The sequence below is a fragment of the Dipodomys spectabilis genome, unplaced genomic scaffold, assembly GCF_019054845.1.
Source record: "Dipodomys spectabilis isolate Male_0828 unplaced genomic scaffold, ASM1905484v1 ptg000573l, whole genome shotgun sequence".
NCBI classification, from domain to species: domain Eukaryota; kingdom Metazoa; phylum Chordata; class Mammalia; order Rodentia; family Heteromyidae; genus Dipodomys; species Dipodomys spectabilis.
Window position 1 is genome coordinate 214,990 of NW_024871250.1, and position 23,935 is coordinate 238,924.

At 62.2% G+C, this 23,935-nt stretch overlaps 1 protein-coding gene across 1 annotated transcript in view; it reads left to right on the top strand.

The window, feature by feature from the left end:
• The first annotated feature begins 13,906 nt into the window (after positions 1-13,906).
• The window catches only part of Myo9b (myosin IXB), a 48,648-nt gene continuing 38,619 nt past the window's right edge, over positions 13,907-23,935 (top strand). Inside the window, exon 1 of the mRNA XM_042670645.1 lies at positions 13,907-14,804. Coding sequence (XP_042526579.1) covers positions 13,974-14,804 — 831 coding nt within the window. The 5' untranslated portion in view covers positions 13,907-13,973. The remainder of the gene's footprint in view (positions 14,805-23,935) is intronic.

The following is a 23,935-nucleotide window of genomic DNA, read 5'->3' on the forward strand; positions in this document are numbered from 1 at the left end:
TACTCAGGAAGCCGAGATCTGAGGATTGTGGTTCAAAGTCAGCCCGGACAGGAAAGTCTGTGAGACTCTTATCTCCAGTGAACCACCAGAAAACCGGAAGTGGCGCTGTGGCTCAAGGGGTAGAGAGCTTGCCTTGAGCTGAAGAGCTGAGGGACAGCGCCCAGGCCCAGTTCAAGCCCCGCGACCACCATCAACAACTTGAAGTATCTCTGTGCACCTCTGTGATGGAGAGTAGAGCCCCAGAAAAAATCACAACCGTGCTGGTACCCCCTTGTGCCCCGTGGCAGTCAGGCAGCACCTCTGGCCTTCACTCCTCAGATTGCCAGTGCTAGTGCTTCCCTACAACCAAACACATCCCCAGCCGGGGCCTGAGGTCACTCAGGGAACACAGACTGGTGGCCAGCAGATACTCTGTGATACAATCTGCATCCTGTGGCTTCCAGCCACGCAGTTCTGCCAGATGCTTATTTCTTAATCTGGGAGGGAGGGAATTAGATTTAAAAAAGAAAGGGAGGACTAGTCGGGTGGGGGGGGGACAGAAGGACGGGAGGGAGTGACAGGAACAGCCAGGGCCATTGTGTGTCTCCCTCCTGTCACCGCCGACCTGCTCTTGTGGCGGGCTTGTCCTCATCTGGGAACACAGTGTTGGTTTTCTTCCCCGATTCGAGATTCTCTTCCCCAAATAAACTTTGGAGGTTGCCCGGATGAATGTGGCTTTTGTGAGCCCGGCAATCTGTGCCCGGGTGCCCCAGACGACCCGTCTGTTCCCCAGTGCACGCTGATAGCGTTTGTTCCCAGATGGTTCCCAGTGCCCCTACCCCTACCTTTCACTCGCCCGCCCCGTGACCCTTCCCCTCCCCTCTGGCTGCTCTTTAACCCCCCCCCATGGGGAGACGGCCCACAGGCGGGCCCATCTGACTGATGACCCCTTGTGGGTGCTGCCCATTGTCCCCTCGGTGTCCCCAAAGCCCAACTGTGCCAGGCAGCCCCTGCTCTGCCCCCCCAGCCAGCCAGCCCAGGCGTGGCCTCCCTACGGAGCAAGACAGGCCCTTCTCTTCTGCCCTCGTCATCCCCAGTGGCAGAACAAAGGGCCCTGTCTCCGCACGGCCCACCAGCGCCACGGCCTCGGCCGGCGGGCGGGCGGCCCTCAGCTTCCTTTGGCAGGGCAGAGCCCCGCCATTAGACGTGTTTCACCACGCAGCCGGTGAGCTGGACTGGTGCTCACTTCCTAGAGGAGCGGAGCCGGAGCCTGAGGATGAATCCAGCGGTGATTCAGGGGTTCAGCCTGCGGGGCCGGGGATGAGCCGGCCTGCTGTGACTCACGCGCGGTCAGCCCTGCCACTCGGGTGGGAGCCGGCTCTGCTCCCGGAGGTTCATTACTGAGCTGCCGGCATGAGCTTGTCACAGAGGCGGGAACCGAGAACCACACACTGGCTCAAAAGGCCTGCGTGCACAGTCAAGGTGTTGGCAGGTTTGGATGCTTCTGGAAGGTCGGTTTCCACCCCTCCCCCGCAGGGCCCGTCTCCATATCCCAGTATCTTCTTCTAGATGCTAGCCATACAGAGGAAGGGCTGTGTCTCCAAGCTGAGCGTAGGCATGACCCCTGTAATCCCAGCATTTGGGAGGTAGAGACAGGAGGACCCTGGGTTTGAGGCCAGGCCAGCCTGGCAGGCATCTTGAGATTGTCTCAGAAGAGGAAAACACTGTGTCCACGGTAGTGGGTAGTCGTCCTCTCCGGTGACTGCCGTGGGCCTGTTGTCTCCGGCGTGTCTTGAGGTGGAGAGGACCTCAGCAGGTGGGGATGGGGGAGGGGGCCCACACACTAACGGTGCAGGGAATTTTCTGGATCTTCTCGTGTTCTGAAGGGTGACGGGAGAGAGGCAGGAGGAGGAGGAGGAGGAGGAGGAGGAGGGCCTCTCGAGGGATTTCCCCGAGGGTATTTTAGAGGCCAGTTGGGAAGCGCTGTGTGTCAGGCGGGGGTTGGATGGAGTTTACAAGCAGGTTATGGGGCGAGGCCCGAGGCTCCCTGCTCCCGTTGCTGTCTAGGGAGGAGGCATCCAGAAGCAGCTCCACTCACCGGACATGGCTTTGGGACCAGCTACTGCCCCAGGTGACGATTGTACCAAGAAGTTTCTGGAACCTAAAATCCTTCTGTGGATCGTGTGGCTTGAGACCGGCCGTGGGGGTTCTGTGGGAGATGCGGCTCCACTCTGTTCAGCTAGGGCTTGGATGAACAGCCCGGCGAGAACTCCACAGGTGGACCGGACGCTCACACCTGTAGTCCCAGCACTGGCAGGCTGAGGCAGGAGTCTGATGGCGAGTTCGAGGCCAGCGTGAGCTCTGTATGGCGATCTTATCTTAGGGAAAGCGCAGGGTGCCTAGCAGTGGGCAAGCTGTGACAGTGGCCTGGGCTTGTCACTGGAGCCTGGGGGCGGGGCCCGGGAGGCACCCAGCCTTTGCCAGGGCTGGGCTGTGTTTGGGATTGGTGAACCAGGGCGCTCACCTGGGACTGTAACTGGTGAGCCACGCGTCCCTGGCCACGGGTCGCATCCAGGTGACACTTGCAGGGCGGGCGGGAGAACGGGAGGGAACGGGCGGTGATGAGGGTGGGCATCTGGTGGTCCTCCGGTGGAGACAGGGCAGGGGTGCTGGCTCTGGTCACCCCACCGGCCAGCTGTGCCCCTCCTCTGGGACTGCGGGGACCCTGCTGGCCTGGGCCGCCCCCCTTGGAGGACCCCCCCCGCATTTCCAGGTGTGGGGAGCATCGCCCAGAAGGGACCCCTGCCGTAGCAGAGGCGGGGCTTCAGAACCGAGGCCCGGCCGTTGAGTCGCTGTGTCCCCGCGCGGCCTTGGGGACTGCAGTGATTTGGTCTGAGATGGGAGCCGGGCTCGTGGCGCCTGGATGCGTATTCTGGAGAGCTGGCTGTGTGGTGGCGCGTCGTGGTGCCACCCATCCTGGCTAGCTGTTGTCATGGGTGACCAGAGACGGCGGGATGGGAGCAGCACCCGGTCGCTGAGGCTCTTTGGAGACCGTGGGCAGGGCGGGGCTTCGTGGCAGGAGGCGGAGCCATGGCTGGGGTTGGGGGTGATGGAAGCTGGGAGCCCCCTAGGCCTCCTGCGCAGGGGTCAGGACTGTGGCTGCTGGGAGGGAGGGACGGGGAATGGCCGCGGCGCAGAGGCCCGGGGTGGCTCAGAGGTGGTGGCGGAGTTCAGTGAAGTTGTGGACGCAGCTGCGTGCCGAGTGCAGTCCACCCCAGACTGCAGCTTCCTGCGTCTGCCGGGCAGCCCACGGCGGCCGGAGGGGTGGGAGAGCAGCACGCACACAGTAGGGTCTGTCTTTATTTTGTCGGCTGTGGGGCTTGAACTCTGGGCCTGGCGCTGTCCTCAGCTCTTCAGCTCAAGGCTAGCGCTCTATCGCTTGAGCCACAGCGCCACTTCTGATTTTCTGGTCGTTTATTGGAGATAAGAGTTTCATGAACTTTCCTGCTCAGGTTGGCTTTGAACAGTGATCCTCAGATCTCAGCCTCTCCTGGCTGGGATGACAGGCGTGAGCTACCAGCGCCCGGCTCACAATCTGGGTTCTTGACCTTGCGTGCTCGTGGTGCCCAGCCTCTAGGGGCCACCCAGAGGACAGAGCGCGGGCACTGGCCTTCCCAGACACTGCCCCGTTCATGCAGTGGACTTGCGCGTGGGGGTCAGGCCCCTCCCCCCATGGGGGGCCAGGGAGCAGTCCCTTGTGTACTGAGGGTCGACTGTGTAAAATGACAGGAAGCCTTGTTAAAAAGCAAGCACGCAGTGCCATCTGCAAGGCGGGGCTGAAGGGCATCATGGGAAACCCCGGAAGGGGAGCCCCTGTCCTCTTTTTTTCTTCTTCCCAGTCCTGGGGCTGAGCTCGGGGCCTGGGCGCTGTCCCTCCGCTTCTTTGGCTCAAGGCTAGCGCCCTACTACTTGAGCCACAGTGACGCTTCCGGCATTTTCCGTGATTAATTGGAGATAAGAGTCTCCTGGACTCCCTTCGCTGCCTCAGATTTCAGCTTCCTGAGTTGCTCGAGTTCCTCCTCCCGAGCCACTGGGATTACAAGCTTGTGCTACCAAACCTGGCCTTTTTTGTTTGTTTGGAGACAAAGTCTTGCTCTGTAACTCAGGCTGGCTACAAATTTGTGATCCTCCTATCTCTGCCTTCTGAGTGCTGGGACTAAAGGAGGAGCCAAGTATGCCTGGCTCCCCAAGATGACTTACGGAGTATTGTCAATATTCCCAACTTCAAAATGCTTCTGGTTCTGGACATCTGAGATTAGGAATGCTTGATCTATCAGTGCTCAAAAACAAAAAAAAAATCCAGGGTTTTTGGAGCAGCTACTTCATTCCTGGCCCCGGGCTGAACGGCTGTTGTTATCCCAAGCCCGCCCAGCAGACCTGATTACTCGGGGTGTCTTTGGGAACAGACCCTCAGACCATAGTGGCCTGCCTGGGTGAAGGCGAAACTGAGCCTCTTCCTGTCACCTGGTGGCGGGTGGCTGCCGAGGCCCCGGGAGGCTGACCCGCGTCCCGGTGACCCTTCCAGCCCCAGGCCCCGCCAGCTCCAGCTGCTCCTGCTGGAGGCGGCCGCTCTTCCCTGCCCTAATTTGGCTCTCCCGCTCCCTCAGTGGTCAACTGAGCGGCCTCAGCAGCGGCGCGGGGCAGGTGCGGGGCAGGTGCGGGGCAGGCACTCAGACGGTCAGGAGCTCGAGCCCCAGGCCGGCCTGGGCCTTCCGTGCGTGGGCCCCGGGGCTCAAGCCCTAGTAGCACAAAACGCAAAACCAACCAAAGAGCGGACCCGTGCGTGTCCCTGTCCCCCAGCAGCTTCCGGAGGGAAGGCTCCGCACTTCGCACGGCCCGAGGGGCCAGCTGTCCCGTGGCCTCTCTGTACCTTCCTTGAGAGGGATGGGACGGGGCTCTGCACCCCCTGCCGCCGCCCAGGCCCCCCAGTCCCTGTGCCACCTCTCCTGGGAATGCCCAGTGCTGACACTCTGGTTTTCAAGCCCGGGGGCTCCCCTAGTCACTCCTGTGATACTCTGAACCCCCACTCTGTGGTGCCTTTGGGGTGAGACTTTGACCATGCCAGGCCCCGCCCCTGCCACGCCCCCTGCCTCCTGGCCCCACCTCCTGCCCTGGGATGTCAGTGTCCGGCGGGGGGAGGGAGGCTGCCATGGAGCAGCATTGGCAGCCTCTGTCCGTCAAGTGCTGGGACCGGCGGCCACCCCACTGGTGACAGCGGAAGTGGTGGGTGGGGGCAGGCCAGTGCGCGGCGGCGCCGCCTCTGCACCGTCCTCAGGTTCCTGGTCTTGTACTTCCTGTCCAGTGCCAGACTGGCCTGGGGCGGACGCTGGAGGGATGATAATTGTCTTAGGACGCACTCAGGTGTTTGGTGAGGTTGAGGATGGAACACGGAGCCTTGCACATGCTAGGCAGCTGCTCCTGCGCGAGCGCCATGCTCCCAGCCCTGTTAGTGTGTGTTTTGTTGTTGAGATGGGGTCTTGCTAACCTTGCCTAGGCTAGTCTTGATCCAGCTGGAAGAACATTGATTGGTTGAAAAGAGTGAAGATAGGGCTGGGAAGGGGGCTCAGTGGTAGAGCGCTTGCCTCGCATTCATGAGACCCAGCGTTGGATTCCTCAGCACCACATAAGTAGGAAAAGCTGTGTGGCTCAAGTGGTAGAGCACTAGCCTTGAGCTGAAGAGCTGAGGGACAGCGCCCAGACCCAGAGTTTAGGCTTCATGACTGACAGAAAACAGAGGGAGACGCTAGTCAGGCTGGGTGTGGTGGTGCATGCCTGTAATCCCTGCCCTGCAGAGCTGAGCAAGATTTGAGGTTCCAGTCTTGCCTGGGTCACGTATCCAGACTGTGTCTCAAGAAAACAAAACAAAAATAAGAAGGTCACCTGCCGGGCGCCGGTGGCTCACGCCTGCCATCCTAGCTACTCAGGAGGCTGAGAGCTGAGGATCGCGGTTCAAAGCCAGCCCGGGCAGGAAAGTCTGTGAGACTCCTATCTCCAGTGAACCACCAGAAAACTAGAAGGTCGCCTTGAGCCTGAGAAGTGCAGGGACAGTGCCCAGGCCCAGAGTTCAAGCCTGATGACTGGCACCCCTCCCCCCCCCCCAAAAAAAAGAAGGTAGCTTCACCCACCAGACCTAGACAGACCCTGGAGGAGGGGAGGGGTTGAGGGTCTGGGGTTGCCAGGCACACACCGGGAATGAGGCTGCCTTCAGATGGCGGGGTTCAGACCCGCCGGGTCGGATGGCAGGCCTGGTGTGGGGGCACACAGAGGTTGGGGGACCCCTCGGAAGCCCCCAGCTGGCCAGGCCGGGTAGGGGTCAGGCTGGGGCGGCGTCACCCAGCATCCCTGCTGCCGTGTACCGGGGCTTGCGTCCCGGGCTGCTGTGACTGATGGCCGCAACCTGGTGGCCCCAGCAGTGGCTGGATTGTGGGGTGCGCCGGCCCGCACGCCTGCCGTCAGGGGTGCTGAGGGGGTGTGCACCGCCCGCCCTCCCCAGCTGCCCGACTTGCCCTTCCGGGTCGCTGAGGTCAGCATGTGTGGTACCCCTGAGCTGGACCCCGTCCATCACTGACTCCTGAAGAGCTCTGGGGTCCCCCCCCCCACATGGGCCATCCCTCCGAAGGCCCGGCCACCTCTCCTGCGTCCCCTCAGGTCCACGAGTAGGCGCGTCTTCGGGGTTCAGTGGGGAAGCACGGGCTGCGGGTGCTGGGGTGACGGTCCGGCTCGGTCCGCAGCATGTGCCTGCCTGGCGCTGCGAGCTGCGTCGTTGGCGGCCCGTCCCGGCAGCCCCCAGGGACGGCTCCGGCGCGCCTGTGCCGCGGGCTCTGGCGAAGATGCTGAGCTGTGCGCCCGGCTCCCCAGACCATCCCACCGTAATGGCAGCTTCTCCTTTTAGCCTCGTGCATGATTTCATCCCCTAAACATGCAGCTGTGGATTATGGCCTTATATAAACGAAACAGCCATGCTGCGCTCCGTGGAGGCCCCCGGCTGCCGCCTCCGGTGAATCCACAGCGTCGCCAAAATGATGGTCAGAGCGCGCCGGCTCAGCCAGCCCTGGAGCGCAGCCCGCCCGCCCCCAGGGCCCCAGTTTTGGATGCTTCTCTTTTTCTCAAGCCTCCTTCCTATAAAGAGTCAGACTTAGCCCAGGACCAAGGATGGGCCCGGGGAGGCTACATCAGCACTGCCCCCACCGAACCTGTCATCTTCAGGTTTCAGCTACTCCGGGGGCTTGAACTCGGGGCCTGGGTGCTATCCCTGGACTTCTTCATGCAAGTCTAGCGCTCTACCACTTTGAGCTACGGCACCACTTCCGGTTTTCTGGTGGTCCTTTGGAGATAGGAGTCCCATGGACTTTCTTTCCCAGGCTGGCTTTGAACTGTGATCCTCAGATGTCAGCCTCCTGAGCAGCTAGGCTTACAGATGTGAGTCACAGGTGCCCAGCAGGTCTCAGGTTTTTGTTTTTTTTTTTTTGTTGGTTGTGGGGCTTGAACCCTGGGTCTGAGTGCTGTCCCTCAGCTCTTCAGCTCAAGGCGAGCGCTCTACCACTTGAGCTACAGCGCCACTTCCGGTTTTCTGGTGGTTCATTGGAGATAGGAGTCTCACGGTCTCTCCTACCCGGGCTGGCTTTGAACCACGATCCTCAGATGTCAGCCTCCTGAGTAGCTAGGATTACAGGCGTGAGCCACCAGCACCCGGCAGGTCTCAGGTTTTTAAAAGGCCTATTGAAATGCTGTGGTGCACACCTGTAATCCCAGACCTGGGTAGACTGAGGCAAGAGGATTGAGGGTTTGAGGCTTTGAGACCTGGGGTAGGGACTTGGTCCAAATAGTAGAGCACCTGCCTAGCAAGTGTGAAGCCCTGCAAAACCTTGTACTGCAGGGTGCCGTGGCTCACGCCTGTCATTCCAGCTACTCAGAAGGCTGAGATCTGAGGATCGCGATTCAAAGCCAGCCCTTGCAGAAAAGCCCCTGAGACTCTAGTCTCCAATTAACCAGCAAAATACGAGGCTGGAGGTGTATACCTCGAGTGGTAGAGCCCCAGCTGTGAGGAAAAAAAAAAAAAAAAACAACTGAGCAAGAATGCGAGACTCTTCTACTTGTGTTGGAATTGGTGATTCAGAGTTTTCTTTCTTTTTTTTGGTCGGTCGTGGAGCTTGAACTCTGGGCTTGGGTGCTCTTCAGCTCTACAGCATCACTTCCGGTTTTCTGGTGGTTTATTGGAGATAAGAGTCTCATGGACTCTCCTGTCCGGGCTGGCTTTGAACTGCGATCCTCAGATCTCAGCCTCCTGAATAGCTAGGATTACAGGCGTGACCACCGGCGCCCGGCTAGTTTCAGAATTTTTATGGGACAAAGCGTTCTAACCCACGGCCTTTTGCTTTCTGGACAGGAGCTTTTCTGCCGAGCCTTGCCTCCAGCCCTGTTTTTGCGGATTCTCTTGGAGATACGATGCTCTCCTGAGCTGCGATCTGCCTACTTTAGGTCTGCGGCTGTCCCTGGGGTGACGGTGTCTGTCTCCATCCATCTTCTCTGTTGAGATGGGGCCTCCAGCGCTTCTGCCGGCCATGGGTTGGGGCCACAGTCCCCTCGGTGCCAGCCTCCCCAGTCACGTGAGCGGCGGGCAGGCGTGAGTGGCGGGCAGGCATGAGCGGCGGGCACACAGCTTCGCCTGACAGATCCTGGGGGCCGTTCTGTTGGCCCCCATGTGAGGCATTGGCAGCCTTGGCACACTGGAGGTCATGGTTTGTGGGACCTGCGGCCCACAGGTTGGTGGTCGAAACCCCCTTCCCTCGTGCAGGCACAGCGGGGGACTCCAGCACAGGTTTCACATCCCGCTCCGGGCCTCCGCCCCGCGGGGCTGGCGTGTACAGCTTGGGCCCCTCTGACGTTAGCAGGGAAGGGAAGGGGCCACGCGGGACCCACCGCGGTGAGCAGGGGAGAGGACGCTGCCGGCCAGATGAGACTCTGCCACTGGAGCCGCGGCCCTAGGCCCCCTGGGTGGAGTTTTCCGTCCTGTCTCCTCCCGGGTAGTCAGGATGACAGGCATGCACCACCACACCGGGCCAAGGGCTCTTTTTGGTTTTGGTTTTGTCTGTCCTGGGGCTTGAACTCTGGGCCTGGAGCTCTTCAGCTCAAGGCGAGCGCTTGAGCCACAGCGCCACTTCCGGTTTTCTGGTGGTTTATGGGACATAAGAGGCTCATGGACTTTCCTGCCCTGGCTGGCTTTGAACTGCGATCCTCAGATCTCAGCCTCCTGAGAGCCAGGATGACAGGCGTGAGCCACCGGCGCCTGCCCGGCTCAGGGTTTCTTTTATAAAGAACATCTTTTATCAAGAAGTTCTTTTATAAAGACATCGGTCCCTCCGTACTTTGATGATAGCCGTTGGATTTCATTGTCAGCTTGCACACCTTCCCGGGTGTCCTTCCCCGGTGGCCCTCCCCCCGCCCCCCCCCTCCTCCCGTCACAGGCACGATTCCTGGGTCCCGGCTGGCCGCCTGGCGTCAAGCAAGCTTGATCAACTTCCTTCTTGCCTGGGGGGGGCCTTGGAGGGGCTGTTCCTGGGCCTGGCCCCCCCAAACCCCCATCACTGGCAGGATGGTTTCCTACGCCTTCTCTTCTCTGGCCTCTCAACAAAGGGACCCCCAAGCTGGGAGCCCCCATCTCAGGCCTTGTCCCCAGCGGGGCTCCCTGGGCCCCGTGTGGTCCCAGGAGAGGCTGGGGACCCGCGGGTCAGGTGGCGGACGCCACAGGGTTCGAAGGTCCTGTCATAGCTCCAGAGCACAAGTGGCCAGAGCTGGGGGCGTGTGCGCCCCACAAGTAGTGCATACCCCCGCTGCCCCCCAGTGCATGCCACCCGCGGGGCTGTGTGGCTGTGCGGGAGCGTGCGGGCTGTGTGTCTGCACTGTGCACACTGACCACTTGTGTACATGGATGTGGCGTGTGCGTGGAGTGTGCGCGTGCTGAACACGCGCGTGTACGTCGATGTCTCAGCAGGACCCCACTTTGAGGGCGTGTGGTGTCACCCAGGCTCGGGTGATCCCACCCCCCTCGACAAACACCGTGCGCAGCACTGGCCGCGTGTACCGCGTGCGTGTGCAGGTGCGGGGTGTGCCCTCCGTGCTGACGGAGGCGCAGAACGGCAGTCTGGGGGCTGCGTTCCTCGCCCGTCCTCCTCCTCCTCCTCCTCCTGGCTGTCCACCCTGGTGCTGTCGGGTGGCAGGGCTGCCCCCCTCAGCTCCTGGGGTGTGCTTACCGCCCCCCATGTTCCCCTGCAGTGTGGTTCCAGGAACTCAGTACCTGGCACATGACAAAGTGTTCCATAAAGGCTAGACAAGCTCCGTCAGGGTTCCCGTCATTTTGAACCGTTCTTGAAATGGGGTCTTGCAGCGGGGCGCTGGCAGCTCACGCCTGTCATCCCAGCTGCTCAGGAGGCTGAGGTCTGAGGGTCAGCAGTTTGAGCCAGCCTGGCAGGAAAGGCCGGACGTGGTGCTGTGGCTCCGGTGGTAGAGCGCCAGCCTGGAGCACGAGAAACCCAGGGACAGTGCCCAGGCCCCAGGACTGACCAGAAGATGGGAGCTTGCGTGCGTGTGTGTGTGTGTGTGTGTGTGTGTGTGTGTGTGTAAGGCTGGGGCTGGCCTTGAGCAGGCTGTATGCGGGGATTGCAGGCTTGCACCACCGCACAGCCACTTCCTGGAAGGTGTGCAGTCCTCCCTCCCCCTCCCCCCCTCCACACAGCTAGCAGCCTGCTTCCTGCCCTGGGGGCAAGCTGGCGTTTTCTAGCATTTCTATAGGTGGGATGAGCTAGCCTTGAGTCTTAGCTGTTGCTGACGTGAGAATCACAGAGCGTAAAACCCTGTTGATTTTTTTTTTTGGTCGGTCGTGGGGCTTGAACTCGGCCTGGGCGCTGTCTTGAGCGCTCTGTGGCTTGAGCCACAGCGCCACTTCCTGTTTCCTAGTGGTTCATTGGAGATAAGAGTCTCCTGGGCTTTCCTGCCCTGGCTGGCTTTGAACGGGGATCCTCAGATCTCAGCCTCCTGAGAAGCTAGGATGACAGTCATGAACCACTGGTGTCTGGCTCTCTGTTTTAAAGTGTGAAATCTGGACATTGGCAGTGTTGTGCAAGGAGGACCTTTATCTGGTTCCAGAACATTCCTACCTTTTCCAAGAGGAGGCTCCGCCCCAGCCCCAGGCCGCCCCTGGTCTCTGGGACTCTGGATTGGCCTGTTTGGGTTGTTACCTGTCCGTGGGTCACTGTGTGCCGCCTTCCGTGTGTGGCTTCTGTCGCTCAGCTCCCTGTGTTCCAGTCCTGTCCACGTCGTAGGGTGTGTGGGAGCTTCCTGTGCTCCTTTTCCTGACTGAGTAATATTCCACGGTGTGCATGGAGCAGGGCTCCTGTGTCTGTTGCCCACTGGTGGACACGTGGCTTCCTCCCACCTGTGAGACGGGAAACTCGGTGCGTTCCAGGCGCCAGCTGTAATCCTGGCCCTGGCAAGGCTGAGGCGGGAGAACGGTCAGCTCCGCTCAGCCCGGGCCACGGTAAAGAGAAAAGAAGCATCTCGGGTTGATGGTTGAGCCGGCGACCGATCGGCTGGAAATGCGGTGCGCGACCCGTCGCGGCCCACACCCGGCCAGGCACGCTCTGCGGCGGAGCCCACGGACCCGCAGGGCGGCCTGGCTCTGTGTGTGTATCGTGACCCGGGTTTTCTGTTTGTGGGTCTCGCAGTGCTGGGGGGGGCACTGGTCGGCCCAGGGGGATCCGGATGTTATCCGAGCACAGGTTACGGAGCCTCGTCTGTTGGGTCTGCGTCCCGGGACGTGGGGCGGGTGTTCCTGTGCCCCTTTCCTTACCCGCGTGGATGGCCGCGCGGCCTCCGTCCCCAGCTGCTCCGGGCTGCGGTGCTGGCTCCTGTGCCTGCTCCGTGAGAGGGCAGAGCCTTCTAGAAATGAGGACGCGGTAAATACCTGAAGCCTTCTCAGCCCGGGCTCGCTCGGCGGTGATGGCTCCGCTGCACGGCGGCCGCCCGGCTGCTCCCCTCTCGCTCACTCTTTCCCTGGAAAACCAGCCCTGGACACGGCGCCCGCCCAAGGCTTTTGCCTGAAACCTACTCCGCCTCAGGAGGCTGCGATCCATCTGACGATGGTGGTTTGAATTGGGGCGGGGGGGGGGGGGTCCTTGACACCCTTAACCCCAGTTGAGCAGGGAAAAGCTGCAAGTAGAGCTTGGCTCAAGCGGTTGAATGCAAAAAGTGGAGGGAAGGTGCCTGGGCCCTGGGTTCAATCCCCGAGACTGGCACACAACAACCCCAAAGCCCAGCATCCTCGGAGGAGGAGAAGGGAGTCTGCTGGCTTGACCTGGATGGGTCTGAACGGCCTCTCCACCCCCCAGGACCCGGCACGCCCTGCGGCTTTTGTGCAACACAAAAGAGTTGGGGGCTGGGAAGGCGGCTCAGGGGTAGACTCCCGCCTGGCAGCACAGAGCCCTGGGTTCTGTTCCTCAGCACCACACACACAGGAAAAGCTGAAAATGGGGCTGTGGCTCCAGTGGTAGAGCACTCACCTCAAGCAGAAGCCGCTCGGGGACGGCGCCCAGGCCCTGAGTTCGAGCCCCAGGACTGGTAAAATAAGTGAAGAGTGGTTGATTTAGCTCAGAGTTCTGGAGGTTGGAAGGAGGGTCATCCGTCCTTTTCTGGTAGTTTCTAGTGAGGTCTTTCTTGGTGGCGGATGGCATGGGCAGAGCCGCCCCTGTGGTGAATGGGTCACACGGCAAGAAAGCCCCAGGGATGGAGGGCCCCGGCCTGCAGCTCCTGACCGCCCACCCTGGAGGGAGCTGATAGGGCCCCACCACTGCCCGCGAGGCCCGCTTCATAAAGGCCCCCTTCCCGTGTCAGGTCAGGCAGCAAGACTCCGGCATGAAGCTTGGGGACATACTCAAACCAGATCCAAACCGTAGCCCCTACCCCCCCATGGAGCGCCGTTCGCACACGTCACTCAGAGACGTGGGTGTCCGGGCGTTGTCCGTGGAGCCAGCATCCAAAAGACGTCTCCAGCAGCCCACGTGCACCTTCCTGTTTGCTTTTGAAATCTTGGGGTTCGAACTCAGGGCCTCATGCCAAGCACAGACCCTGGATCCCGGAGTTCAGGGCCCAGCACTTTGGCTTTCGTTATTTTCCAGATAGGGTCACTTGCTCTCTGCCTGCGGCCTGCGGGGTTCAGGCCAGCCTAGCCAACGACCGAGGCTGTTTTACAAATAAATACGGTGAAGCCGGGCGCCATGGCTCATGCCTGTCATCCCAGCTACTCAGGGGGCTGAGATCTGAGGATTGGGGTTCAAAACCACCCCGGGCAGGAAAGGTCATGAGACTCATCGCCAATAAAACCACCAGAAAACTGGAAGTGGCGCTGTGGCTCAAGTGGTAGAGCGCTTGCCTTGAGCTGAAGAGCTGAGAGACAGCGCCCAGGCCCAGAGTTCAAGACCCAGGACCCACAAAAAAAAGTAAAATATAGCAGAAAAAGCTGGAGGTGGGGTGTAAGTGGTAGAACACCAGCCTACCTAGCACGATGCCCTGAGTTCAAATCCCAGTACTACCTCCCCCCCAAAAATCCAAAAATGACAGCGGAAGGGGCTGTGGCGCTGTGACTCCCCGCAGAGAGCTTGCTTAGTGTGCAAAGGCCCGGGGTTCGCCCGGTACCGGTGGACCAGCCTGCTGGGGCGGGTAGGGGACTCTTCAACAGTCCCATCCACAGAGGGGTCCCCGTTTTTCCCAGAGGGAGGGGGCCCCTCAGTCCCCCAGGACGATCCTGTCCTTGGAGGACTCCCCCTTTCCCTGCCGCAACCCGTGCTGACCCCGTCCCCATTTCGTCCCCTCCCGCTGCAGGAGCGCCCGGACCGGACGGGACCCGGAAGGCATGCGGAGGCCCGGCGGCGGCGGCGGGCAGGATGAGTGCGCGCGAGGCCGAGGCGGGCGGCGCCTTCCACCTGCGCATCTACCCGCGGCTGCGCTCGCCCTCGCCCCCTGGGAGCCGGGCACCGTGCCGCGTGACGGCCAGCCGGGACAGCACAGCGTCCGAGGTCATCCGGGCCGCGGTGGCCAGCCTGCGCCTGGACGGCTCGCGGCGCTACGCGCTGGTGGAGGTGCGGGCGAGCGGCGGAGAGGAGTGGGTGCTGGATGCGGCGGACGCCCCGGCGCACCGCGTGCTGCTGTGGCCGCGCCGCGCACAGGACGACCACCCGCGGGAAGACGGCTTCTTCTTCCTGCTGCAGGAGCGCGGCCCCGACGGCGCCCTGCAGTACGCGCGCGCCCCGGGCGCCCCGGCGGGCCCCGCCCGGCGCCTGGTGGAGCGTGGGCTGCTGCCCCGGCCCCCGGCCGACTTTGACGACCTCTGCGACCTGCCCGAGCTGACGGAGGGCGCCCTGCTGGAGACCCTGCACCGCCGCTTCCTGCAGCACAAGATCTACACGTACGCCGGCAGCATCCTGCTGGCCGTCAACCCCTTCCGCTTCCTGCCCATCTACAACCCCAAGTACGTGAAGATGTACGAGAACCAGCAGCTGGGCAAGCTGGAGCCGCACGTGTTCGCGCTGGCCGACGTGGCCTACCACGCCATGCTGCGCAAGCGCGTGAACCAGTGCATCGTCATCTCCGGTGAGAGTGGCTCGGGCAAGACCCAGAGCACCAACTTCCTCATCCACTGCCTCACTGCCTTCAGCCAGAAGGGCTACGCCAGCGGCGTGGAGCGGACCATCCTGGGCGCGGGGCCCGTGCTGGAGGTGAGCACCGGGAGCCCTCCAGATGGGTGGGCGCTGGGCTGCTCGGTACAGTGGTTGCATAGCCAGCATGTGCAAAGGTCCAGAGTCCTGTCTCTGTCCAGCAACGGAAATGATAGTAAAACTAATAAGATTAGGTTTTAAGCTGGGGGGTGGGAGGGGCTCACGCCTGCCATCCTAGCATCTCAGGAGGCTGAGATCCGAGGATCACGGTCCAAAGCCAGCCTGGACAGGAGAGTTCATGAGACTTAAAGCTCCAATGAACAACCAAGAAGCAGGAAGCGGAGCTGTGGCTCAAGTGGTATAACCCTAGGTTTGAGCATAAAAGCTCAGGAGGACTCACGCACACACGCACAGAGTAGACGTTATTACAGCTCGGGAGGACACACTCACGCAGACGCACACGCACACATGCACAGAGTAGATGTTATTACTCGGCCCGCAGGTGTAGAGATGGCCGCCCTTGGAGGTGGTTTGCTCCTCACAACTCCAGCAGGGCCAGCGGCAGGCCTGCGCCCTTCGGGGAAGCCAGTCTCGTGAGTTTCTTAGGCAGGAAGAGGCGGTGCGGGCTGAGGAGTTGAGGGATGCCGCCTCCGAGAGCGCAGAGGCCATCCTCAGCCATCGGGGGGCCTGCGGTTCTTGGGGCGGGGTTCGTGGCCTGGAATGCGGGGGGCCTAGGGAAGCCGGTGACCATCCTATAAGCTCTGGAAGCATCTCCCCCTGTCTCTCAGAACTGGTGAGACCCAGGAGGGTCCGGCTCCCCAGAGCCAGCCATGCCCCAGCTTCAGAGTATCCCAGATGGGGAAAGGACACCATGGCGTCCACCGCGGGGGCAGTGGGCGGGGCCAGCGAGTGGCCGCCACGCCCATTGCCCTGGCTCTCACGGAATGGATTCTTGGGTAGGATGCTCCCATGGGTCTCGGCGTTGGGGTGCTGCCTGGCACACGGTGTGTGGGTGCAGTCATCTGCCTTTCCCTTTGATGAACAGAATTGTTTTGGTTCTGAACCTCTGTCTGTGAGTGTCCACACAGCACACAGGCGTGGTTAGCTGTGTGTGTCTCGCAGGGTGGTGGCGGGGTGTGGAGCGGGGTGTGCAGGCCGGGCCTAGGTAGGTGGGTGCCGTGTTCTGTGCAGCTTTGGCTCTCGGGGTGTCGTGGAGCTGAGCCCTCACGGCTCCCAAGGGTGACTGTGTGATCTCAAGCCCTCCTCCAGGCTGGCAGGGACTTGGGGGGCCCTCACCCCCTCTGGCCTGTTGTCTTTGGTGGCGCTGGGGGCTACCATGTGGACTCATGGAAACCCCATGTGTCTCCACCTCGCCCAGGTCCCTGCCAGGATGTCCCTGCGGGCCATCGGAGCCGGCCCGGCCACGCACGGCTCTGCTTCTCCCGCCTCCTCCACTCCCAGCCCCCACCCGCGTAACTTAAAAACCACCTCGGAATCAACCTCCTTCTGTTCGCTACAGTTTGCCTCTCACCACGCAGCCCACGCCACGGCTGTCCCTTACCTGCGCTGGCCGTGCGTGGCTGTGCATGGCTGGGAAGGAAATAGTGTTCCCAGAGGAGCGCGGTCAGTGGAAGCGCCTCGCCGTCCTGTCTGCCCCTCGTGGCCGCGCACCTGTCCCATTTCCCAGAGCCTGTGGCGCATGCGGCTTTCTCTGTCATCGCAGCCCCAGCGCACGCGCGCTGCCCTCACACAAGCCCCGGGGCGGGCTTCGCTCCGCCTCTGCAGTTCCGCGTGACCTCCCGGAACAGACCATGTCGCGTGCCCGAGTCCCGCGCGCTGCGTGCCCGGCTGGGCTGTGTGTGCACAGGAGGGTTGTCTGATGGAGCTCTGGCCCTGGTGATGCCCGGTGACTGCGGCAGCAGCTCAGCCACGGCCGGAGACCAGACCATGCTGCGTGTGCCAGGAGGAAAAGCGAGGTCCTCCCTGGCACCCACATCCAGGCTGAGACAGGGACATTGGGATGGAAGTGTGTGGCTGCGCATTTACCGACGGGGGAGTTCACCACGCAGGCTGCTCGCTGTCTGGGGTCCAGCAGGCGGCACACACCAGAGCCCGCCCGTGCCACGTTCCGCGCTGATGCCCAGCAGGGCGTGGCTGGGGCTGGAGCTCGGCGCGCACGCTCCACGCAGGGCAGGGGGGCAGGCTCCCTCCGCAGCCCCCGCCTCGCGGTCCTGGAGGCCGCAAGCCAGTCAGAGCGTGGCAGGCCTCCGTCCCGCGGGGCCTAGCAGAGGGGCCGGGCTGCCCTCCCCAAAGCGCCTCCCGCCTCTCCCGCCCGCTCTCTGCCCCAGTCCTGGGGTTTCTTCAGCTCCCAGCAGTGAGCTGGGTCATCGCTTACCCGCGCCAGATAAAGGCAATTTGTTTGAGCAGTTTAGAAAACATGGATCTGGGACTGGGAAGGTGGCTCCGTGGTAGAGTGCTCGCCTCGCATGCATGAGGCCCTGGGTTCGATTCCTCAGCACCACATCAACAGAAAAAGCTGGAAGTGGCGCTGTGGCTCAAGGGGTAGAGCGCTCGCCTTGAGCTGAAGAGCTGAGGGACAGCGCCCAGGCCCAGAGTTCAGGCTCCACGAGTGACAAAAAAAAGAAAAAAAATGGATCCATGTAGCCGTATTTCCAAAAAAAAGTCGTGTCCGCAGATTGGAGAGGCAGGGTGCACACAGGGGCCTGGGGGGCGGGGCTGGTGCCATTCGCTGCCCCTGTCCCCGGGGGCTCTAGCCCTGCCACCATGGTGGTCCTGGCCCTAAGCCGGGCAAGGCCCTGCCAGCCTCTGCGCCTGGGGTTGGTCCCCTCAGAGACTGGCACACCAGCCCGTTTGCGCGGGTGACGTGGTGACCCTCCGTGAGTCAGCAGCCTGTGCCCAGCTGCGCGAGGGCTCCGACTGGACCGGAGCCAGCGCCATGTCCGCGCGACCACGCCTCCCGGGGCCACCCTGTGCCAAGGGGCAAGGTGCGTTCAAATCCAATCTAGGCTCTTCTGCGCGGGCCGGTCCCGGAGCACGGAAGGGCGTTGGACACGCTGGCCTCCTCTCACCAGTGGCACCTCCCTCCGCAGGGGTGCCAACCAGAGTGTCCCCAGGGGACTGCCCCCCCCCCGGAGTCCGTGCCATCGGATGCCGAGCGCACAGGTGTCACCTGTAGGCCCCGAGCTTTTCTTTTTCTTTTTCTTTGTTTTTTTGGGTCGGTCGTGGGGCTTGAACTCAACCTGGGCGCTGTCCCTCAGCTCTTCAGCTCAAGGCGAGCGCTCTACCACTTGAGCCACAGCGCCACTTCTGGTTTTTAGGTGGTTTATTAGAGATAAGGGTCTCACAGACTTACCTGCCTGGGCTGGCTTTGAACCATTATTCTCAGATCTCAGCCTCCTGAGTAGCTAGGATGACAGGTGTGAGCCACCGGTGCCCGGCTCCACTTCTGATTTTCTAGTGGTTTATTGGAGATAAGAGTTTCATGGAGTTTCCTGCCCAGGACAGCTTTGAACCACAATCCTCAGAGCTCAGCCTCCTGAGCAGCTAGGATGACAAACGTGAGCCGCCCGCGCCCGGCTAGGCCCCACGCTTTCTGAGCTGAGTATTTCCCCCGCGTGGCACTGAGTGGTTCACGTGTCCTCCTGTTGTCCACTGTGTCGGGCGCTGGGCTTCCTAGGGCTCATCCACCGTCTGTCAAAATCCACACAGCAGCGGGGCCCGTGTAAAGATGAGGGAACTGAGTCCCAAAGACATATTGGCACATGAGGATCTTGTGGCCACTGTAGTGAAGCACTATAAACGGGTTGATGAAGCCAGCAGGAATTCCCTCTCAGGGTTCTGTAGGCCAGAAATTGAGCACCAATGTGCCGGAGCCCTGAGAGGGAGCCTCCTGCCCCCCACGCCCCCCCCTGGCCTGCCCCCCCCCCCCCCCGCCCTACCCCCCCCAGCCTGCCCGGCACCCCTCCCTGGCCTGCCCCGCCCCCCGGCCTGCCCCGCCCCCCTGCTTGCCTGGTGCACCCCCCCCCCGCCTGCCCCGCCCCCCCCGCCTGCCTGGCGCACCCCCCTTCCCTCCCCCCCCCTGCCTGCCCCGCCCCCCCCCGCCTGCCCGGCACCTCCCCCCCCGCCTGCCCTGTCCCCCCCCCGGCCTGCCCATCCCCCCCCCCCCGCCTGCCCCCCCCCGGCCTGCCCTGCCCCCTTTCCCCCCCTCCCCCCCCGCCTGCGCCCGGTACCCCTTGGCTTATGGCTGCAGCCCTGCTGCGTGCAGTCTCTGCTCCCTGCACCTGGTGCTTGTCCGCCTCACTGTCTTCCCTGTGCTCTCATGACTGGGTTTTGGGGTCATCCAGAATCACAGATGACCCCGTCCTGTGATCCCTGTCTTCACCACATCTGCAAAGACCCTGTGTTTAAACCAGGTGACAGCCACGGCCCACGCCCCAGGAAGCCTTTGGTGGGCCCTGTCTTCACCCTGGGTGTGTGCTTTCGTGAAAACGCGCTCTGCCCTGCCCCAGGCTGCTAGGCCTCGGGCCGCAGGGCCTGCTCCCCTGGGGAGTTTCTGTCAGCGCCTCAAAAGGAGAAGTTGATGTTCTGAGGTTAGGGTGTCACTGCGCGCCCAACCCCCACCTCGCAGTCGTGGGTTGCATCCTGGCTCTGCAGTTCTCCCCCAAACAGGAAGGGAGCCGGGAGCGCTGCAGAGAGCTGGGTCCATCAGCTGATGCAGACGCGGGGGAGGGGGAGTCCCCGACACCCCATCTCTGGGGGCCGCGGGCGATGCCCGGGGGGAGGGGTCATCGTAGCCCCTGCCCCGCCTGGTGGTGCTGTAGAGCCCCATTCCCCTCCCCGTGGGGTGTGGGTGGGCTCCCCTCTGCCTGGTGTTGGGGACAGTATGTCACTGTCCCCTTCCAGCGTGAGCACACTGCCACCCTGGCCTGGCGGGCGGAACCCAGCCAGGGTGACACTGTTTTTGAAGTCCTGAGCTGGGCGTGTGGGAGCTCCCTGCTCTTGGCTTCTGATCCCGGGTTCCGTGCAAAGGTGCGGCGGGGCTGGGGGTGGCTGGAGTGGGCAGCCTCCGCTGCCCAGGCCGCAGCTCGCGCTCCTGGGTGGCGATGTGGGCGGGGCGGCACCTGTGAGAGGCGGGGCTTAGCGATAGGACTTTAAGTCATTTGGAGGCGTGGAGGCCAGGGAGGTTGGGAACCTCGTCTCTGTCTTAGGGTTTGGTGGTGCTGTCGCTCCTTAGGCGAGTGCGCCTTCAAACCTTCCTGTCCCGTGACATGAGCAGCCAGCGAGGCCCTTGCGGGAGCTGAACCCGTGCCAGTGCCACACGAGCTTGAACTGCCCAGACAAGCCTCGTTGGATACAGTCATAGCAACTGTACAAACATGGCTTCTGTCTGTTCCAGAGTATTCCATCGCTCCCGAAAGGAGACCCTGTCCTCATCAGCAGTCAGTGACCCCCCCGACTCCCCCCACTCCCCTCGACCCCCCCCCCCCCGGCCCACCTGATATATGGGTCATACCACGTGGCCTTTTTTTGGTGGGGGGGGGAATGCCAGTCCTGGGTTTGCGCTCGGTGCCTAGGCATTATCCCTGAGCCTTTCGCTCAGAGCGGGTGTTCTACTGCTTGAGCCACAGGTCCACTTCTGGCTTTTTGGTGCTTAACTGGAGATAAGAGTTTCACAGGTGTTTCTGCCTGGCTGACATGGAACCCTCATCCTCAGATCTTCCTGAGCAGCTAGGATTCTAGGTGTGAGCTGCTGGCACACTGGGCCTTTTTATCTGGCTGCTTTTTTTCCTTTCCTCTTCGTCGGCGTGGGGCTTAACCTCTGGGCCTGGACGCTCCTCCATGCTCTGTTACAGCAGCATTTCCCTCCTGTGTGCAGTGGACGGGGCGCCTCGGTTTGTGTGGCTTCCAGACTCTTGGTGCCTCACATCCGAGGCGATGCATGGAGACCCACCCACACCCCTGACCCCCGTGGCATGGGGGAATCCCGGCTCCTCAGCCACCGGCTGTGGGGAGCTGAGGGTCTGGCAGGCCTAGCGGTGGGAGGGCCGTGTGCTGCCCCGTGGCCAGTGGGAAAGGGAGCTGCTTCGCCCACAGGCCAAGCCGCAGCCGCTGCAGAGGCCCTAGCATCAGAGCAAGGACAGGTCATCCGGGAGACGAGCGGGAGTCAAAGGTGCCTTTGAGAATCTGATTTGGGGGCTGGGAAGGAGGCTCCTGGTAGAGTGCTCCCTCGCATGCATGAGGCCCTGGGCTCGATTCCTCCACACCACACACACACAGAAAAAGCCGGAAGTGGCGCTGTGGCTCAGGTGGTAGAGCGCTCGCCTTGAGCGGAAGAGCTGAGGGACAGCGCCCAGGCCCAGAGCTCAGGCCCCAGGACCGACCAAAGCAAAAGAAAAAAAACCTGGTTTACGGGACTGAGTGCGTGGGGTGCTCAGAGACGCCCACAACCCTCATTGGAGGGGCTTGCCTGCTTGTGTAACCCGGAGAGGGGCAGGCTGCGCTCCGGGGCTCCGGGGTGCTGCATAGCTGGCCCGATGCCAGTGCAGACCCGTCCTCAGCTGGGAAGGGGCGCAGTGGTGGAGCGCTCGCCTAGCATGCGTGAAGCCCTGGGCTCCATTCCTCAGTACCACAGACACAGAAAAAGCCAGGAGTGGCGCTGTGGCTCAGGTGGTAGAGCGCTAGCTGGTACTTAATTGTAGTAGTCCCAAGGACTTTCCTGCCCTTGGCTTTGAGCCAGGATCATCAGGTCGCAGCTTCCCGAGTAGCTGGGATTACAGGTGTGGCCACCAGTGCCTGGCCTCTTGGCCTGTTGTGTCAGGGTTGGTTTTTTTTTTTGGCAGTCTGTGTCACTGGAGTTGCTACATCTTGGCAGTACTGAGAATCGAACCTGGGGCCTCATATTGCTAGGCAGCTGCTCCATCACTGAATTACCCCTTTTTTGTTGTTTTTTTTTTTTCCAGTCTTGGGGCTTGAACTCGGGGCCTGGGCACTGCCCCTGAGCTTCTTTGGCTCAGGGCTAGCACTCCACCACTTGAGAAGGCTACAGTGCCACTTCTGGCTTTTTCTGCTTCTGTGGTACTGAGGAATGGAACCCAGGCTTCATGCATGCTAGGCGAGCACTCTACCACCGAGCCGCATCCCCAGCCTGCTGCTGTGGTTACTTTTAGTCTTGCTTTTCCCAGGGGAGCAGCGTCCTTCTATGTACTTCTCCCTCAAAGCTAGGATGTCAGACACCACCACCATGCCCAGCTGTTGGTTGAAATGGGGTCAGGCTGGCCTCCACCTGCAGTCCTGACGTCTGCCTCCCAAGGCGTGTAGCTGGGAACGCGGGCGTGCATCACCGGTGCTGGTCTAGTCACCATGTGGCGGTGCTCAGCATCCGGCCACGCATTCCGCCTCTCAGCTGCACCCAGCCCGGAGGGAGTTTTAGTTCGGTGCTGACAGTGACAGTCGGGGTGTCCAGTGCTGACAAGTGACCCTCCAGCCCAGCGCACAGCAAGCCCCTCACCCACGGCGTTTGATTTCTTTTTTTTTTTTTGTCGGTCGTGGGGCTTGAACTCTGGGCCTGGGCGCTGTCCCTCAGCTCTTCAGCTCAAGGCGAGCGCTCTACCACTTGAGCCACAGTGCCACTTCCAGTTTTCTGGTGGTTTATTCCCAGGCTGACTTTGAACTGTGATCCCCACCCCCCGCCCACACACACGTATAGGTTAAGATGGGGGTCCCTGGAACACTCTGCCTGGCCTGGCCTTGAACTGTGATCCTCTTGACTTCAGCCTCCCAAGTAGCTAGGGCTTCAGAGTGTGCCACCATTTAAACCAACACCAGAAGTGTCCCTCCTTTCCGCTTCTTAGGCAGAGCAGCCAGAGCCACCGCAGGGAACGCGTCCCCCCCTTCTTCCCCCCCATCACACATCCTGACCCCCCTCGCTGCCGCTCACCATTCCTGCCCTGTTCATCTCCACCACCTCTCCTAACTGGGCTTCCGTTGTTTTTGCCTGTGCCAGGGGTTGGCAGACCACAGCCCGTAGGTTACACCTGCCAGCGCCTGTTTCTACAAATAAAGTTTCATTGGCGCATGGCCATGCCTTCACCTTTGCGTAATGCCTGGAGCCACCTTGTCCTCCCCCAGTGACAAACGCAGCTCCCAAAGTCCACACGGTTGGGCCTTTGGCGGGGAAGGTTTGCTGCCTGACAGAATCGGCCCTCCGGACCCACGATTCGGTCCAGTGCGCATCCCAAAGTATTTGAGAAAAAGTGACACACACGCACACGCACGCACGCACACACGCACACGCACGCACACGCACGCACGCCCACCCTGTGCCCTGCAGGCGGACTTGTGTTTTTCCTTGTCACTTCGGGACCAGCGTCCTTTGCTGTGACACAGTGCGAGAGGCTGCTCACTCCTTTCACGCCAAAGCCTGGGGCTGTCACTCCCTAAGTAGGCAGTGTGAGCGCGTGGACGTTGCGCGTGCCCCGTGGCACTGGGCTGAGTGGAAGACGCGGGCAGCTGCTGTAGACGGCTGGGCCGTGTCATGAAGAACACGGCTGGAGCCGGGCACAGGCGTCGCGCCCGCCATCCCCGCCCCGACGACCCCGTCAGCCCCAGCAGGTGCGCTCGCCCCGTGGAAGGACGCATCCCATGGGGGTCCCCAGGGGGCGGCGCCCGTGTCTGGGCTGCGTGGGGCCCACGGCTTCCAGCTGCCTCCTTCCTCGGTCTGCCAGGGACTCGCTGGGGGTCGGGACCGCAGGGCTCACACGCCCGAGACCCCGCTCACCGTCCCGCTGCACCCCACCCTCCCGCGCCTCCCAACCGCCTCAGTTCTGGTGCGTGCCGTGACAAGGCCAGACTGGAAGTGGGTGTCCAGGGCCACAGGACGCTGGCTGCACCTGGGGCGGGGCGTCCGCGCGGGGACCTCGGGGCCCGGGAAGGCCCAGCAGCGACACCAGCCTGCAGCGGGGAGCTCAGCGGAGGCCAGGGCGATGGGGGGCTCAGCGGAGGCCAGGGCGATGGGGAGCTCAGCGGAGGCCAGGGTGATGGGGGGGGGAGCTCGGCGGAGGCCAGGGCGATGGGGGGGCTCAGCGGAGGCCAGGGTGATGGGGAGCTCAGCGGAGGCCAGGGTGATGGGGGGGGGAGCTCGGCGGAGGCCAGGGTGATGGGGGGGGGAGCTC